This window comes from Vulpes vulpes, chromosome 11 (genome assembly GCF_048418805.1).
Source record: "Vulpes vulpes isolate BD-2025 chromosome 11, VulVul3, whole genome shotgun sequence".
Lineage (NCBI taxonomy): Eukaryota > Metazoa > Chordata > Mammalia > Carnivora > Canidae > Vulpes > Vulpes vulpes.
Genome location: NC_132790.1, coordinates 19,855,979 through 19,873,592, shown reverse-complemented (window position 1 = coordinate 19,873,592; position 17,614 = coordinate 19,855,979). Strand labels below are relative to the sequence as shown.

The 17,614-nt window shown below is 42.5% G+C and overlaps 1 protein-coding gene and 1 long non-coding RNA gene across 2 annotated transcripts; one reads left to right on the top strand and one right to left on the bottom strand.

Moving 5' to 3' along the window:
- Positions 1-10,062: 10,062 nt before the first annotated feature.
- MRPL17 (mitochondrial ribosomal protein L17) lies at positions 10,063-15,095 on the bottom strand. The gene is made up of 3 exons (XM_025987190.2): positions 14,796-15,095; positions 14,414-14,482; positions 10,063-14,072 (listed from the first exon to the last, which is right to left on the bottom strand). Exons 1-3 carry the CDS (start codon positions 14,967-14,969, stop codon positions 13,797-13,799), a joined length of 519 nt encoding a protein of 172 aa, XP_025842975.1. The 5' UTR covers positions 14,970-15,095; the 3' UTR covers positions 10,063-13,796.
- Positions 15,096-15,160: 65 nt separating this feature from the next.
- Positions 15,161-17,028, top strand: LOC140594406 (uncharacterized). Its single transcript, XR_011995108.1, has 2 exons — positions 15,161-15,338; positions 15,989-17,028. It is a non-coding gene; the product is annotated as an uncharacterized lncRNA (long non-coding RNA).
- Positions 17,029-17,614: the final 586 nt, after the last annotated feature.

Here is a 17,614-nt window from a genome sequence, read left to right as displayed (position 1 = left end):
TGATTCTTCCCTTGGCTCTGTCTAGTCTATATAAGCCCATCAAAGGCATTCTTCATTTCCATTATGATGTTTTATTTATTTATTTATTTATTTATTTATTTATTTATTTATATTTATTTTTTTTTAAGATTTTATTTATTCATAGAGACAGAGAGAGAGAGGCAGAGACACAGGCAGAGGGAGAAGCAGGCTCCATATAGGACACCCCACATGGGACTCGATCCCGGGTCTCCAGGATCACACCCCAGGCTGCCGGAGGCGCCAAACTGCTGTGCCACCGGGGCTACCCCTTATTTATTTATTTATTTTTAAATATTTTATTCATGAGAGACACACAGAGAGAGGTAGAGACAAAGGCAGAGGAAGAAGCAGGCTCCTCATGGGGAGCTTGATGTGGGACTCGATCCCAGGACCCTGGGATCACGCCCTGATCCAAAGGCAGACGTTCAACCACTGAGCCACCCAGGCATTCCAAGATGTTTTATTTTTTAAAAAAGATTTTATTTATTTACTTGAGAGAGAGAGAGAGAGAGAGAGAGAATGTGTGTGAGAAAGCAAATAATCAGGGGAGGTACAGAGAGAGAGGAAGCAGAGAGGGGCAGAAAGAGAGGGAGCAGCAGGCTCTCCACTGAGCAGGGAGCCTGGGGGTTTGGGGCTCCATCCCAGTACCCTGAGATCATGACCTGAGCCAAAGGCAGATGCTTAACTGGCTGAGCCACCCAGGTGCCCCTCATTATGATATTTTAAATTTCTAGCATTTCCTTTCAATTCTTTCTCAGAGTTTCCTTCTTTCTGCTTACATCATCCATCTCTTCTTGCATGCTGCACTCTTTTTCCATTAGCACCCTTAGCACATAAGCCATTTATTTAAAATTTCCAGTCCCATAATTCCAAAATTTGTCCCATATTGAGTGTGATGCTTGCTTTGTCTTTTCAAACTTTGTTGCCTTTTATCATGTCTTGTAATTTTTTGCTGAAACTGGACATGATGTAGAAGGAACTGAGGTAGATAGGTCTTCCGTGCAAAATTTTATTTTTTTTTAAAGATTTTATTTATTTATTCATGAGAGACACACAGAGACGCAGAGAGAGAAGCAGGCTCCATGCAGGGTCTCCAGGATCATGCCCTGGGCCGAAGGCAGACGCTTAACCGCTGAGCCACCCAGGCGTCCCTATGTTTATTTGGCTTAGGAGTTAGGCAGTATTTACTGTGTACTGCAGCTGTGGTATTGGAGGTTAGAACTTCCTCTAGTATTCTTGTTTTTGTCTTCCCTGTTGTCTTTGGGTTTCTCTACAAACTCCTTAAATAGGGCCTGAGGCTTGCAGTTCTTTTAGCTCTGATTCCTGTTATTGTAGAATAGCCCTATTGATGTGATGATAAGGTATGAGGGAAGAAGAACTACTCCATAGTCTTTTTAGTGAGTTGTGTCCTTGGGCTGTGACTTTCACAAGTGCTTCTGAACTTTTCTTCCCCACTTCCCACTTCCCACTTTAGGCTTAAGACAGGAAGGCTAGAAATAGCTGAAGTTGGTTATTTCCCTTCCTCCACATCAGTTAGGTTTTGGTAAACCCAAGTTAGAGTTAGGCTCTAGGAAAATAGTTTCCCTGGAGAGCAAGACTTGCTAAGGAGAACAGACAGATAGCTCTGAGCATCACGCAGATTGGTTGTTTTCTGCTCTCCTGCTGGAAGCAGGAGGAAATTTTCTCTGATCTTTGTAGTGAGAACCTGGTGGGATTCCAGGTTTTCTCCAAATGAGAAAGCGGCTACGTACCTTCTTTGGTATATCTGTTCACATATTTTCTCCATTTTAAAATTGGGTTGTCTTTTTATTTTTGAGTTGGTGAGAATTCTTGATATATTCTGGGTAAAAGTTCCTTATCAGATATATGATTTTCTCCCTTTCTGTAGATTGTCTTTTCATTTACTTAATGGTGTGCTTTGGACCATGACAATTTTATATTTTGATGATGTTTAATTTTCCTTTTGGTGTGTAATGCCTTTGGCATCATATCTAAGAAACCATTGTCTAATCCAAGGACAAATTTCCTGCTATGTTTTCTTCTGATAGTTTTTTAGTTTTAGCTCTTATATTTAGGTCTACAATCTGTTTGAGTTAGTTTTCATATATAGCATGAAATAGGGGTCCAACTTTATTCCTTTACACATAAATATTTAGTCCTAGCATCGTTTGTTGAAAAGACTTATCTTTCTTCATTTAATTTTCTTGCCATCCTTGTCAAAAAATAAATTGACACTAAGTGTAGGTTTATTTCTGGCCTCTCAGTTCTATTCCATTGAACTATATTCTTATGCCAGTACCACACAGACTTGGTTACATTGTAGAATTTTTAAAATCAGGAAGTAAAGTCCTCCAGCTTTATTCTTCTTTTTCAAAATGATTTTGGCTATTCTGAGTTCCTTAAATCAGTTTGAGGAATATTTCCATCTTAACAATATTAAGTATTCATATTCGTATCCATGAATATGTGATATCTTTACATTTATTTAGGCATTTGATATTTCTCTCCATGTTTTGTAGTTTTCAATATATAAGTCTTACACTTCTTTGGTTAAATCTATTTCTAAGCATTTTTTTTCTTTTCAATGTTATAAACAGAATTGTTTTCTAAATTTCTTTTTTTTAATTTTTAATTAAATAATTAATTAATGTTTTACAAAAACAATTCCATAAGCATTTATTAGGCAGTTAACTATAGTTACTACATTTTACACTTTGGGGAATAGTTTTCTATTTATAAGCAGATTATAGTTAGCTGGAATAGTTTCTCTCTTTTTTTTTTTATAAATTTAGTTTTTATTGGTGTTCAATTTGCCAACACATAGAATAACACCCAGTGCTCATCCCATCAAGTACCCCCCTCAGTGCCCGTCACCCAGTCACCCCCACCCCCTGCCCACCTCCCTTTCTACCACCCCTAGTTCGTTTCCCAGAGTTAGGAGTCTCTCATGTTCTGTCTCCCTTTCTGATATTTCCCACTTATTTTTTCTCCTTTCCCCTTTATTCCCTTTCACTATTTTTTATATTCCCCGAATGGATGAGACCATATCCATTTATTCATGGAAGACTCTGAGACAGAGGCAGAGACAGGTAGAGGGAGAAGCAGGCTCCCTATAGGGAGCCTGATGTGGGACTTGATCCTAGGATCCTAGGATCACAACCTGAGCCAAAGGCAGATGCTCAACCACTCAGGTGCCCCTGTTTTCTTAATTTCTTATTTAGATTTTCCTTGATAGTGTGTAGACATATAATTGATTTTTGCATACAATTAATCTTTGTATAACAATCTTGTATCTTGGTAACCTTGCTGAATTCGTATTTATTAGTTTCAGTTTTTTTTGGGGTGGGGGTGGATTCCTTGAGAATTTCTATGTATTAGATCATGTTACTGCAGATAGTTTTCCTACTTCTTCCTTTCCAATACAATGCCTTTTTTTCTTTTCCTTGCCTAATTACAATGCAATGTTGAATAGAAGTAGTAAGGATAGACATTCTTGTCCTGTTCCTGTTTTTAGAGACAAAGCATCCAATATCTTTTTTTTTTTTAAAGATGTATTTATTTGAGAAAGAGAGAGGATGAATGGGAGGGGCAAATGAAGAGGGAGAGTAAGAAACCCAAGCAGACTCCATGCTGAGTGCAGAACCTGACTTGGGGCTCCATTTTGCAACCCTGAGATCATGACCTGAGCCAAAACCAAGAGTCAGATGCCCGGCTGACTGGGCCACCCAGGCACCCCACATCCAGTCTTTTAATACTAAGTATGATGTAAGCTTTGAGTTTTTCATACATGTTCTTTATTATGTTGAGAACATTCCCTTTATTCCTAGTTTATTGAATGTTTTTATGATGAAAATATGTTAGATTTTGTCTAATGCATTTTGTGTGTCTACTGAGGTAACTTTGTGTTTTTTTTTTCATTCTATTGAGATGATATGTTGTATTACATTACTTGCTTTTAGAAAGACCAACCAACCTTATGTTCCTGGGATAAACACCACTTGGTAATAATGTATAGTTCTTTTCTTATGTTGTTAGATATAGTTTGCTAGTATTTTGTTGAGGAATTTTGCATCTAAATTCTTAAAGGATATTGGTTTGTGTTTTTTTTTTTCTTTTCTTGTGAGGTCTTTTCTTGGTTTTAGAATCAGGAATAATACTGGCCTCACGAAATGAGTTAGAAAGTGCTATTTTTGTTTATCAGCTTGCTCAAATGAGTATTTTCTATTTGTTTTAGGTATCTGAATCCTAAGTGTCTGATATGAGAACCACACAAAAGTGACATTCAATAGACTTCAAATGACATTTGGTACACAACAGATCTAATGAAAAGACTTTGGTAAAACTAAAAGTAAACTAAGTCAAACTGAAATGAATTGAAACTTAAAAACGGAGAGAATTCACAAAGCTATTACATTTTTCCGTGTAACATAATTTCTATAAATTTTATAAATTATTGAAACATATTTTTGGTGAATTGGTAATTTTATCGAATTGGATTTTGGTGTCAAACTGCATGTGTGATAAATTTGAAAAATTTGATGAATTGACTTTCGGGCAGCTTGGTCATTGGATTGTCTTCAGTAGATTTTCAACTAATTGCCTAGTTCCTGGGTGCAGATAAGGGTCAGGAAGGTATGAAATTGAGAAGACCATGCCTGCAGCCTCCTTTTTTCTTTTCCAATAAGTGTGAAGTGAAGTTAAGTGCTGTTAGTGAGAGATGAAGGTTTTCAAAGTGTTTAAGAAAAGCAGAGAAAGTTTGCAGGAGTCAAAGACATGACAGGATTGAGCAATCCAGGTTTGTTGAGTTGTGTTTCGGGTCCACCTCTGTTGATTCCAGTTCCAAGAGCTGTATGGTATTTTTTTCTAAGAGCTCTCAGTGATGTGATTTCTCCTGAAGAGAAATCTGGATTAGTAGGTAGGTAAGAGAGAAAGACATGGGATTGTATAGGAACTGCCATGAGAACAAATGAAGTATTAGAGCATGATATCCAGGGTGGATTGAAAAGGAAAGTCTTGTTATACAAAGAGAGAGAGTGCTCAAAGGACTAGAGTTATAAGAAGTTGAAAGTTTGATATATGTACAAGGGGATGAGAGAGCCAGAGGCAAGAAGCAGATCTAGATTGTGAGCTTCTGGAGATATCAGAGGTAAAGTAGATTTGGTCATGAAAGGGTCAAAGGCCTGGAAGAATGTGTTTCAGGCAAGAACAATGAAGAACTGTGGGGTCAGTCTCAGATGGGGCATCCAATGGATAGAATGCTAGTAGGTCTTGGGATGGTGAGCAAGACTCTGAACCCAAGGCTTCACTAAATGTGTGAGTGATCAGAAGTTGTCTTCCCCCAATTCCACCCCGTCAGCCCAGCATGAATGATCCAGCCTGTCATAAAAAAAGGTGGGGGGAGCTGGTTCCCAGTGTCTGCAGAACTCCTCCAGAGATGCTTTTGACCTTCCTGTATTTGCCTGTCTTTGGTAGTATTTGCTTCAGTCATGTTTTGAATTTATGATACTCTTTCTGCTCTAACCCATCATGTTAGGTCTCTGAATGACTGAATTTATCAATTCATTTGTCCTAGCATATTTCCTCCTCAAAGGCCTACATGGCCAAACTGCAGGCTTGCCAACTGACTTCCTGTAGTTGTTGGGTCAGCAGGTGCTCTAGGCATGCCTTAGCAGCCAAGACCACCGGAAGACCATCAGAAAAGGTGGTACAACCAGTGCTTTGAGTCCAAAAAAGAAGGAGCTTTCAATAAAGGTAGAGGAGCCAAGGAAGCCACAATGGGGCATGAGAAAGCTCTCTCCCTCCCCCTTTGCCCTCAACCCAAGATTTTTTACTTTTCTCTCAATTAATACATATACCCTTAAGTGTCACCATACCTTACTTGGCAGAAGTGCTTATCATAAAATTGTCTTAGTCTGCTCAGGCTCCTATGATAAAATACACAGAGTAGGTAGTTTATAAACAACAAAAATTTATTTCTTACAGTTCTGGAGGCTGGGAAGTCCAAGATCAGGGTGCTAGTAGAGTCGAGTTCTGGTGAGGACCCTCTCTTCCTGGTTCATAGCTGGTGCCTTCTTGGTGTTTGTTTGTTTGTTTTTAAAGATTTTATTTATTTATTCATGAGGGACACACAGAAAGAGGCAGAGACACAGGGAGAGGGAGAAGCAGGCTCCCTGCAGGGAGCATGATGTGGGACTCAATCCCAGGACCCTGGGATCACAACCCAGGCCAAAGGCAGATGCTCAACCACTGAGCCACCCAGGCATCCCTTCTCAGTATGTTCTCATATGGTAGAAGGGGCAAGGGATCTCTGTGAGGTCTTCTTTATAAGAACACTAATCTACTGAGAGAGATAAACACAAAGGGATATTTTTGACACACCAATGTTCTAGTTGTAGTCCTTCTTATCACCCTCCTCAGATGGTTTCTCTTTCTCTGTCAGGCCTTTGAATGTCAGCTTTCTTAGGCTTTCTTCTTTCTTCTTCCTTCCTTCCTTCCTCCTTCCTTCCTTCCTTTCTTCCTTCCTTCCTTCTTTCTTTCTCTCTCTCACATTTATTTGTGTGTGTGTGTGTGAGAGAGAGCAGGTGAAGGGGTAGAGGGAGAGGAAGAGGGAGAGAATCTCCAGCAGACTGCCCACTGAGTGTGGAGCCAGATGTGAGGCTCTACCTCATGACCTTAAGATCATGACCTGAGCTGAAGCCAAGAGTTGGATGCTTAACTGACTGAGCCATCCAGCCATCCCTCTTCTAGGCCTTCTTTTTCTCTTACTATGTATTTTTCTGACTGAGAAATCTCATCTAGTATAATTGATTCAACTCCCATGTTTGTGAGTGACTCTCACATATGTATTGTTAGCTTACACATATCCTCTGATCTCCAGAATAACTGTTTACAACATAGCTCCTTAACACAAATATGTCTACAACAAAGTTCAGCACAGTGATCTCAAATCTGCTTTTCCTCTACTATCCTTGTTCTCTGTGAATGTAATTACTCTACCTAATTGCCCAGGTAGAAACCTGGTGTCATCCTGGACTCTTACCCTCTTCCTCTACCTCATGTAATCACACACAATGTCTAGTCTGTTCTGTCTCCTCTATAGCTGTCTGGTCTGTTAGCCTCTCTCCATCCCCCCTGCCTCTGGCCTCATCTAGTCTTCCATCAACTCCCTCTGGATTCCTTAACTAGCCTCCTATTTGTTTTCCTTGCTTCTAGTCTTGCCCCTCTAACCCATCTTCCACTCTGATGCACAAATGATCTTTCTGAAATGTAAATCTGATCCCTTTTCTCCCCATTTAAAAATCCTTCAGTGGCTTTCTCTGGTCTTCAGTATAAAAACTAAGCACTTTATCATGTCTTACAGGGCCCTTTGTAACCTGATCTTGCTTGGCCTTCCTGCTTCATTTCCTCCACTTCTTCCTCAAATACTAAATCCCAGCTGTACCAAATAACTTACTTGGAATTTCTCAAGCACTCCATGCCGTTTCATAATTCACTGCATTTATACCTTCAGGTCTCTGCCTGTAATATCCTCCCAACTGACTTCTCTCCCTCATGTTTAATGAATACCTACCTATTCTTTCTTTAAGATTTAGCTCTTGCATTATTTCCTCTGAAAAGTTCCACTCACCTTCTTTCTTGGTATTATGCCTGTGTGCATCACTTTCATACTACCTATCTTACTATGTTATATTTATTTATGATCTTGTCCCTCTGATTGGCCTGTTAGGTCTCTTGTATTTTCTATATTCGGTAGTGCTTTGAATGGAGAAAGATTATACTTGCTAAATTGATTTGATAATTATTTTTTGAGTGCCTCCTATGCACAAGGAAGATACTGTACTAGGGTACTGTGTTGAATTTTGCAGGTTTTCTTGCCTCTCTTAAAGGCAATTTTTCAGTCTTCTTCATAGCTTCTGTATCCTGTCTATCCCATAATGTCTGATCTCAGCCTCCTTTCCTTCTACGTATACACTCTGAGTCACCCCATCCATTTCCTTAGCTTTAATTGCCAACAACTCCCAAAATCTGTTCTCCCAGTGAAGAGCTATTGCCCAAGCTCCAGATGCTTTCAGGCATCTAACTCAGCACATACAAAAACTAAACTATTTTTCCTTCTGGGACAAAAGAAAAAGATAACTGTAAGAAAGATTCTGAGATCATATTAAGGAAAAGCAATTAGAAATTAGGTCAGAACAATGGCAGAAAGTTTACAGTGAGAGCTCTAGGTACGGCTTTTGTATTTTGTATTTCTCCTTGAAGTGAACAGCAGTAAAATTCTAATGCTATGCTTCTCATGCTGGGCTGCACACTAGTGTGTCAAGATATATGTGAAGCCACAGTGTAAACAGGCTTACCTTCCTAGAGCATTGATTGTGACAGAAAGCTTGTATGTTTGTAATTAACTTTTAAGAACATAAACCACTTTTTAAAAAAATATTAAACATATGATATTGTGGAACAGAGTGTCAGAAAAGTTTAAACTTTTTCCCTTAAAATATGAGCACACAGACCATTTCTATTATTAGGGCATCTCAAATATAACTATCAAATTCATGTCCCAGAGTGAGAGGAGAGTTATAATATGCCCATGAATTTAAGGGCAAGGAGAGGAAAAGCCTAAGGGTACAGACATTACCCAGCAGTGAACAATGGACATTCAGCTTTGTAGGAAGTTCTTTTTCAGATGAAGTGAGAGGAAACTGGGGAAGGGAGGAATTACTGAGCCTAACCAAAATGCAGAGCTAGGCTGACAAACTTAGTACCACACACTGATTCAGTCAATAGACATTTATAGATGCTCATTTTGTCCCATGTTCTCTATTCTGTTGCACCAGAGTAACTTAGATATGTCCTCTTACCCCTAAGGAGTTCACTGTCTTACTAATTGGTGCTGAACAATGTAATTGTGCCATTGCTACAATGAAGGGTGTACAGCGTGAAACTGGACCACTGGGAAACATGCCTAGCTTTGCTTGGGGGAATTCAGTGAATACTTCACAAAAGAGGCATCGTTTCGGCTTCTGGCTAAAACTTGAAAAATGTATAGGTAGGTAGGTTGTGCTGGTAGGTTGGTTAGAAATATTTCAGGAAGTTGGAATATGAAATGTGTGGGAAATGAATTAGACACACACATTCTTGACAGTCATTATGAGCATGTAAATCCCTGGAGAGGAAGGAACCCATTTTTTTTAAATTTTTTTTTAAATTTATGATAGTCACACACAGAGAGAGAGAAAGAGAGAGAGAGGCAGAGACACAGGCAGAGGGAGAAGCAGGCTCCATGCACCGGGAGCCCAACGTGGGATTCGATTCCGGGTCTCCAGGATCACGCCCTGGGCCACAGGCAGGCGCTAAACCGCTGTGCCACCCAGGGATCCCGGAACCCATTTTTTTAGTCTTGGTATACTCAGCAATGTAGCTTAGCACTATCCCTGCATAGTACCATAGTACTGTTAATTGATTTTGTAAAGCTCAGCTAGAAAGTTGAATATGTCATGGACAGCATGTGGCTTACTCCTCCTCACTTAATAAACATATATTGAGCACCTATTATGAATCAGGTCCTATGGGAGGAATAGAGTTATCCAGAAAATTGAGTCCTTTTGTTCCTGGCTTTGGGAGATGAGCTGGAGTCAATGAAGCAGTTAGGCCCTTATAGGACAATGTGATGAATGTTTTAATAGGCATATGCCTAGAGGACTGAAACTGCACACAGGGAGGGACCTGGCTCTGGAGGGTTGTGTGAAGTTTCAAGGTAGCCTCAAAAAAGTGACTTCTGAGGAAAGAATCAAATGATAAGAGGTAATGTGACATAGGGCAACTATACAACAGGCAATCCATGCACAAAGGTCTGATATATTTACAGAGCAAGTATTTCCTAAAAAGGGTGACAGCCAATAATGGTAGAAGAGGCTGAGAGGTGGCCATAGAATGCCTTTGTGTCATGAGAAAAGTCTAGATTTTATCTAGCAAAGGCAGCGGTGAGTCACTAATAATGGTTCAGATCAGTATTTTTTCAAAGAGCAGGTTGTAATCCAGTAGTCAGTTGTAAGATTATTTATTGAATTGAGATCAGCATTTAAAAAAAAGTAACTAGAAAAAAACTGACAGCATTCATGTGCATATATTTGTTAAGGTAATGTTTTGTGATGCTTTTACTTCAATTATATGTCTGTGAATAGTGTTCTGATGTAAAACATTTTTGAGAAACACTAAAGGTTCAGTGGCACAAATTAACTGCTTTTAGTAGCAATTAACAGAAAACCCAGTGCAAGTAAGAATAATCACTAAAGATTACTATATAGTTTCTTCTAGTTGTTCTGACCTGACATTGTCATCTTCATACTAAAGCCAGTTCCCCATGGCACTCAGAATAACATGCTGCCTTTACACTTTTCCAGTAGAGACCAGATTCTCATTGCCTCAAATTAGTTTAGGCCGACCCATCCCTGAACCCGTTAATAGCAAGGGGATGGAAATACTAGAACTACCTTAAACTAATGAATGTTTGGGAACCAACTGCTGCAGCTGTAGGGAATTATAATGCAATGTGGCAAATTCAGTGTATTTTGGAGATACTGTAGCAGCACTCAGGTTTACAAAGTAATGAACTTAGGTGGGGATGGTCAGAGGAGCCGCTCAGATGCCTGTGTATGTGTACAAATCAGGTAGGTAAAAGGAGAGTTCTCTGGGTGGAAGATACTGCATGAACACAAGATGATAAGGGGAGCTGTGCATAAGAAAAGTCAAAATAAGGACTTCCAGCCTTCCTAGGCATAAAATTAGAGGCAAGGGGAGTAAATGGAGTAGTGAATGTTTGGTTACCAAGGGGATCAGGTAAGGAAACAGGACTCTTTCCCCATAGGAAAGGAGGCACTGGAGATCATCAGGGAATTAAGACATCAGGTGTTTTTTTTACTTCATTTGCAGTGTGGAGGGAGGCTTTTGCAGTAATCTGGGATAGAGAGGTTTTGGATTTTAGCTAGGGAGAGGTGACTGCAGATTTGAGAAACCTGGAAATAAAACCAAGACTTGTTCAAATTTTAAATTGACGGTAGGATGTTTAAGCAGTGCCTGGCCATTTGTAGTTGTGTCTCCTTTGGATATTGGCTTATATTGTGTCACTGATTTGTTGAGGCTAGAGTTAAGTTTGTTATTTTTTGGAGGAAGTGCACATAGCTGTCAGACCTGCTGTAAAGAACTAGAGTCCAAGACAGAGAATCTCTGAAAGTAGGGAGGGAACTCCAATGTATCTGGGCCCGTCTTAGGGGTTTGGAGTTTATTAAAAAGGTGCTTAGAGGGCAGCCCCAGTGGCCCAGTGGTTTAGCACCGCCTTCAGCCCAGGGAGTGATCCTGAAGACCTGGGATTGAGTCCCACATCGGGCTCCCTGCATGGAGCCTGCTTCTCCCTCTGCCTCTATCTCTCATGAATAAATAAATAAAATCTTTTTAAAAAAAGAAGTGCTTAGATGGATGAGGGCATGGTCCACCCAGGTGAAAAGTTACCATTTATAGGTCAGATTAGAAAATGGACATTGTTATTTATTTCTCTTGTTATCCCTGAGCCTCTAGTAAGCATTCTAGACTCATGTATTTTTTTTTTAATGTTTTATTTATTTATTCATGAGACACAGAGAGGCAGAGACCTAGGTGGAGGGAGAAGCAGGTGGGGAGCCTGATGCGGGACTCGATCTCAAGACCCCAGGATCATGATCTGAGCCAAAGGCAGAGGCTCAACCACTGAGTCACCCAGGTGCCTGCATGTACTCTTTTATGGGCCAAAATATTAAAGATGTAGTGTCCCTTAAAGCCATCATGGCAGCAGACGTGATGCTTTAGGTTGTGAGCTCCTTGATGGCAAAGGTGGTTTCTTCTCATCTCTACATCCTTAGTATCTAGCCTAGGGCTTGACATACGGCAAACACTTGATAAAGACTATATCTCTAGTGACTAAAATGATGGAAAGTAGCACATGCTTATTAAGCACTTAAGGAATTGTTGAAAACCCCCAAGGGAGGTCTGTTTCTGGGGACTAAGAGAAAAAGCTGAGATTTGAATCATAACCCATCTATGATAATACTTAACAGATGTAGTTTTAATTTTTTTAAATGATTTATTTATTTATTCATTAGAGACACAGAGAGAGGCAGAGACATAGGCAGAGGGAGAAGCAGGCTCCCTGCAGGAAGCCTGATGTGGGACTTGATCCTGGAACTCTGGTATCATGCCCTGAGCTAAAGGCAGATGCTCAATCACTGAGCCGCCCAGGCATTCCGTAGTTTTAATTTTAAAGGAAGTACTTTCTCTAGGAGTCAGGGATGATGACTCCAAGATATCTAGTTGAGGTTCATGCCAAGGACAGGAAGGAGGTGAATTTTGGGGAAACATTCAGAATTGTAGGTTTATTGAATAAATGCTTTTGAGTGTCTACCATGTCACTCAAAATATGTCAGAAGGAGCTTTCTAAAAAAAAAAAAAAAAAAAAAGAAGGAGCTTTCTGGCAATACTGTGAAGGACAAATTAGAGGGAGATGAGAGAACCCTGTTGGGAACAGATGAATCTTAAGACTAGAGCAGCTGCAGTGAAATAGCACGGAATAGCTCTGTCCATGAAGCCAGTATCTTCTAGACCAGTGACCCCTTCCACCCTCACCCTGACTTGCTGATGATGGTTGGGTTTAGCAGGCCAAATACACTGTGAAGGTCCAGTCTAAGATAAAATATCTTCTTTTTCACTGTACTAGCGATATGAAAACTGTTAGGCCTTGCTGTCAAGTGTACAGGCAGGGATAATAGTTCCAAGTCTTCCCACGGCTACTATCCTAGTCAAACCTTTGAGCCTGAGGAATGGGCAGCCTGGCTAGGCTAAGTCTGGCTTCACAATAATTAGTGGGTATAAAGGAGCTTCCTACTTCTCATACGCCTTGGCCATTCTGAAGCCGGATTTCCCTTTTCTGAGTTCCCAGAGAAGCCCAAATTTGACAACAATAAAAACTTCCAGGAAATTCCCAGCACATTTAACTTCCTAACCCTCCTCCCACCTCAACCCTCTCTTTATTCCCCCACCTCCTACCCCGTCACTCCAAGAGGAAGGAGCTTATCCTTTACTGAGTGCTTCCACCCACTTGGCCAGAAAGGTGGTGCATCTGAGTTCTCAGGTCCTCTCCTCTAAGGCCTATTCAGGGCTGAGAGGAGCACATGAGGGTAATATGTGATCCTGCTTAGAAACAGAGGAATAGTTGTAGTGTTCTTCAAGTTTCCTAAGGTACCAGATTATTATGGAAGATTCAATTCTACATGTTCACTCTCCTATCCTGTCAGGACTTAAGTTTTCTCTAAGAAATCCCAGGGGTTCAGTCTCTATGCTAGATGTCAAAATTCAATCACCTTTGGAGTCCAGTTTGGAATAATAAGATACAAGCCCCATAAAAACTGGCATTAAGAAAAACAAAACTGTGCTAACCAAACACAACTCAGATCAAGAGCCAGAAACATAAGCAATGAATTTACTAACCCACGGAGACTGAGCCTTTGATTAGTTCTCATTCTCCAAAATTCTCAAGAGGAGAAAAAAAACCCCACCCTTATACATTCATATATTCATACAAGGAATTTTATCTACTCTGCAAAGAGATGATTATCTGGCTCCCCAGAAGCTTCTTGGCTCCATTAAGACTGTCCATTAACAACTCTAGCTCCAGTTCTTCTTAGAGATTAAAAGAGCTCCAAGATGATCATAGGCATTGATGAGTATGCCACACACCCGTTTGGCTCCTGTTAAATCCCTGGTGTTTGAGCTGTGTGGGAGCCGTGGATGCTTGCTTTCTGGTCCTGCTGCAACCCCTGAAGCAGCTGGTTTAGAAGAGTAAGGTTGCTGTCTCTGCGAGGCAAGGGCAGGGGTGGGAGGCAGTTCCCTTTATACTCGATCACTGCCATCTTGGCCCGATCCTGCTTACTCCGATTTGGGATCTGCAGCATTCTCGTGTAGCCCCCATTCTGACCTTGGTAGCGAGGGGCCAGTACTTGAAACAGCTTTGGGATCAAGTCTTTCTCCTAGAGGGGGAGAGTTATCCAGGAGAGACAGAGTCAGGCACCACTGCTGAGACACATTTAACTTTTAGCACTTGGAAAAAGTAGGGTCCAAACACATTCACACCGAACTCTTCCACCTCCCAATGTGGTCGAGTCAGAGTTAACACTGAGGGGTCACAGGCAATTGTGCAGGTTGATTCACGTAACATTCAACTAGGTTAAGTCACACGTTTCTCATTTCGTTCACAGCATTTGTCCCTAAGTATCTTAGCTTAATTCCGTCCAGTTCCCCCTTCCTCTTACAGCCCCCTCCCACACAGGGAGCAAAGGCTGGGACGTGGGAGGCACACAGACGTACTCACCGTAAGCCAGAAGTCAGCCATGCGCATGGCCTGTTCGTTGGTGTCTCCCAGCTTCCCATAGTCGATGAGCTGAGAGGACATAACATTACTGATCCAACCCGAGCAAGAATGGAGGCGCCAATCTTACTGCTCTAATGCCCCATGGCAGCCCATTCGTTTGACCTCTAATTCGGGCCACCCCTAACTCCGCGGGCCTACGCAGTCGTCCATTTGAGGGGCTGGAGGAAGGAGGCTCAACTCGGGGTACAGGGGGCTCAGCCTTCGGGCAGCGACCGCCAGGGTACCCTCCTCCTCCCCCAGGGCAGCCACAGCTCCCGCCAGAAGCTCGCGGTGCAGAGAAGGGCCCGCCCCCTCCCCCGCCCGGCGCGGCCCCGCCCCGCACCTTCTCGGCGTAGCCTCTCATTTCGTCCACGCGCGCCCATGAGGCCTCTATGCGTTCGTGCCGCACGAGTCCTGTAAGCAAGTTCCGCAGCAGGTGGATACGGGACTCTGGACCAAGGCCCAGACGGCGAAATACACGACCGTGAGAGACGGCTGCTGCCACCGACAGCCGCATATTCCCCACCTTCTGTCCGCCCCTGCGGGGCCGGAACTGGAAATCCGGGGGGGGGGGGGGGCGGAGACGCCTCGGGAACGGCCTTGAGAGCGCGCATGCGCCGTGCCTCCGTGCGTGGTGGACGTGTTTGCGCATGAGCATCAGAGCCTGCCTCGCTGGCAGCCTGGGGGAGGGCGGGGAGGAGGTGTTGGCTTCTTCCAGGGGAGGGCCGGGGAGGGGAGCGGGCCGGGCCGCGGGCGCTGCTGGTCGGGCCGGGGAGCCGCGCGCCCTCTAGCGTGGGACAAAGCGGCCGTCGAGTTTCTCGCGGGCTGCGTCAGTCTTGCGGCCTCCAGGGCGAGGGGAAGCTCCGCCGTGGAGCCTGCCGGGAAAGTGAGTATCCCCGCGCAAGCGCTCCCCGCCCCCCTCCCGGAGTCCGGAGCCCGGAGCCCGGAGCCCGGAGCCGCGCCGGCCGCCGGCGGGCGGACCCGGGTCGAGCTCGGGCGTCGGACGCCCCGAGCGTGTCTTTGGGTCACAAAATTATTTTTCGTAATAACGGGGAAGCGAAACCAATAGCAGTGATGCTCAGAGAAGCGCAGATACTGAACATTTTCTTTTGTCGAAGTACAATGTAATAACCCAGTTAAAGTACAGCAAAGGCAAAAGTAATGGGTTAATACTTCTTAATTGCATCCAATGTGGGGTTTTGGTTTTTTTTTTTTTTTTTTTGAAAAGGTGAGAAACATACCTGTGCATTGGTGTTAATGTTCAGTGACGTTCTAGTTTCTCTTTCTGAACAGTCCTAATGTCTGCAAATTCGCAATTATTTTGTCAAAATTATTCCTTGTTGTGGGTTGAATGGGGTCTCCCCCTCCCCCCCCCCAAGGAAGATCCTTAAGCCCCAACGCCTCCCAGCCTCCACCGCCCTCCCCGCAGAATAGGACCTTATTTGGAAATAGGGTTATTGGAGTTGCAATTAATTATTAAGATGAGGTCATACTGCAGTGGAGTGCGCATCTAATCCAAATGACTGGTGTCCTCAGGAAACAAAACAAGTGGAGAGACAGACATTTGGAGTGAAGACAGCCATGTGAAGACTGGAGACCCACGGGGAATGAGAATTCCACCTGACCAAGAAGTCAGAGATGCCAGTTAGGCATCTGGGAGCCGAGGACCACCAAGGATTTCTGGCAAACACCTGAAACTAAGAGGAAGACGTGGAACAAAATTTTCCCTAGATCCTTGAAAGAATTATCCCTCGGAGACTCATACACTGGTCTTCACATATTCATGTTCAGTAGATAGCACACTTACACTTACCACTCTGTCATCACTCATGGGTGAACACAGAACGCTTCTTCTTAATTTTAATTTTGGAAAGTTTCTTTCATCTGAAGTAGTCAGGAGAAGTCTCATATGGGATCCATGGCATAGATTTATATTTTTATTTTTTGGGGGGGTCAATTCTTGCAGCTTTCAGGATTTCCACAATTGAAAATTCGTCGTAAATTTCTATTGGTAAAGTCTTATGAAGAGTTTCTTCTGAAAAAGTCAAGAGAAGATGAACGGGCATGTTATTTAATCCTTTGCTTTAGAAGGAGTGTCCACTTTGTGAAAATGTTTCTTATTTTTGGCCATGAAAGCCATCATCTCTTGTCTCTTCTGGTAGTCCTCAAATTTTGATTCCTTTGTCAATTTCTTTAAATTTTGTTGTTGCATAGTTCGTAGCTTTCTCCACAATTTCTGTAAGCTGGTATTCATGGAACAATTTCACTTTATTTAAAGATTTTATTTATTTATTCATGAGAGACACACACACACACACACACAGAGGCAGAGACACGAGCAGAGGGAGAAGCAGGCTCCATGCAGGGAGCCCAACATCGGACTCGATGGTCTCCAGGATCACACACTGGGCTGAAGGTGGCACTGAGCCGCTGAGCCACCCGGGCTGCCCTCATGGAACAATTTTAAACCTCAGTTTTTTATGTTGTTCAAGGCTTATTCTGGTGGTTTGCAGATAGTTTTGTGTCTTGTTGACCTCATATAAAACGTTACCTTATTAAAAAGAAACTTGGAAAAATCTTGTGCAATTAAAATTGTTTAAATTAACTTTTAAAAATAGGGCTATGGGGGATCCCTGGGTGGCGCAGCGGTTTGGCGCCTGCCTTTGGCCCAGGGCGCGATCCTGGAGACCCGGGATTGAATCCCACATCGGGCTTCCGGTGCATGGAGCCTGCTTCTCCCTCTGCCTGTGTCTCTGCCTCTCTCTGTGTGTGACTATCATAAATTAAAAAAATAAAAAAAAATAAAAAAAAAATAGGGCTATGTTCTACTAAAAGGGTTGGAGTCCAAAATGTGCCAGAAGTGAATTTGGAAGATCATAAATTCTTATGAATTTACTTGAAAAGTAACACATGTGGCCAAGTTTGACTGTAATTGATAGTTCCTTAAATTAACTTTCATGTAGAATAAAATATTTGTTACTGAATTAGTTTTAAAAAGTGATAATTGGGGGTGCCTGGGTGGCTCAGTCGGTTAGGCATCTGTTTTTGGTTCAGGTCATGATCCCAGAGTCCTGGGATCAGGCCCCAGGTCAGGCTCCTTTCTCAGTGGGGCATCTGCTTCTCCTTCACCCTTTACCCCTCCTCCCTGCTTGTGTTCTCTCT

Coding starts and splice junctions, on each gene's coding strand:
- MRPL17 (XM_025987190.2), bottom strand. CDS start 14,969: ATGCGGCTGTCGGTGGCAGCAGCCGTCTCTCACGGTCGTGTATTTCGC. Junction 14,483..14,795: donor TGAGAGGCTACGCCGAGAAG/GTGCGGGGCGGG, acceptor ATGTCCTCTCAG/CTCATCGACTATGGGAAGCT. Junction 14,073..14,413: donor TGGCTGACTTCTGGCTTACG/GTGAGTACGTCT, acceptor CTCCCCCTCTAG/GAGAAAGACTTGATCCCAAA.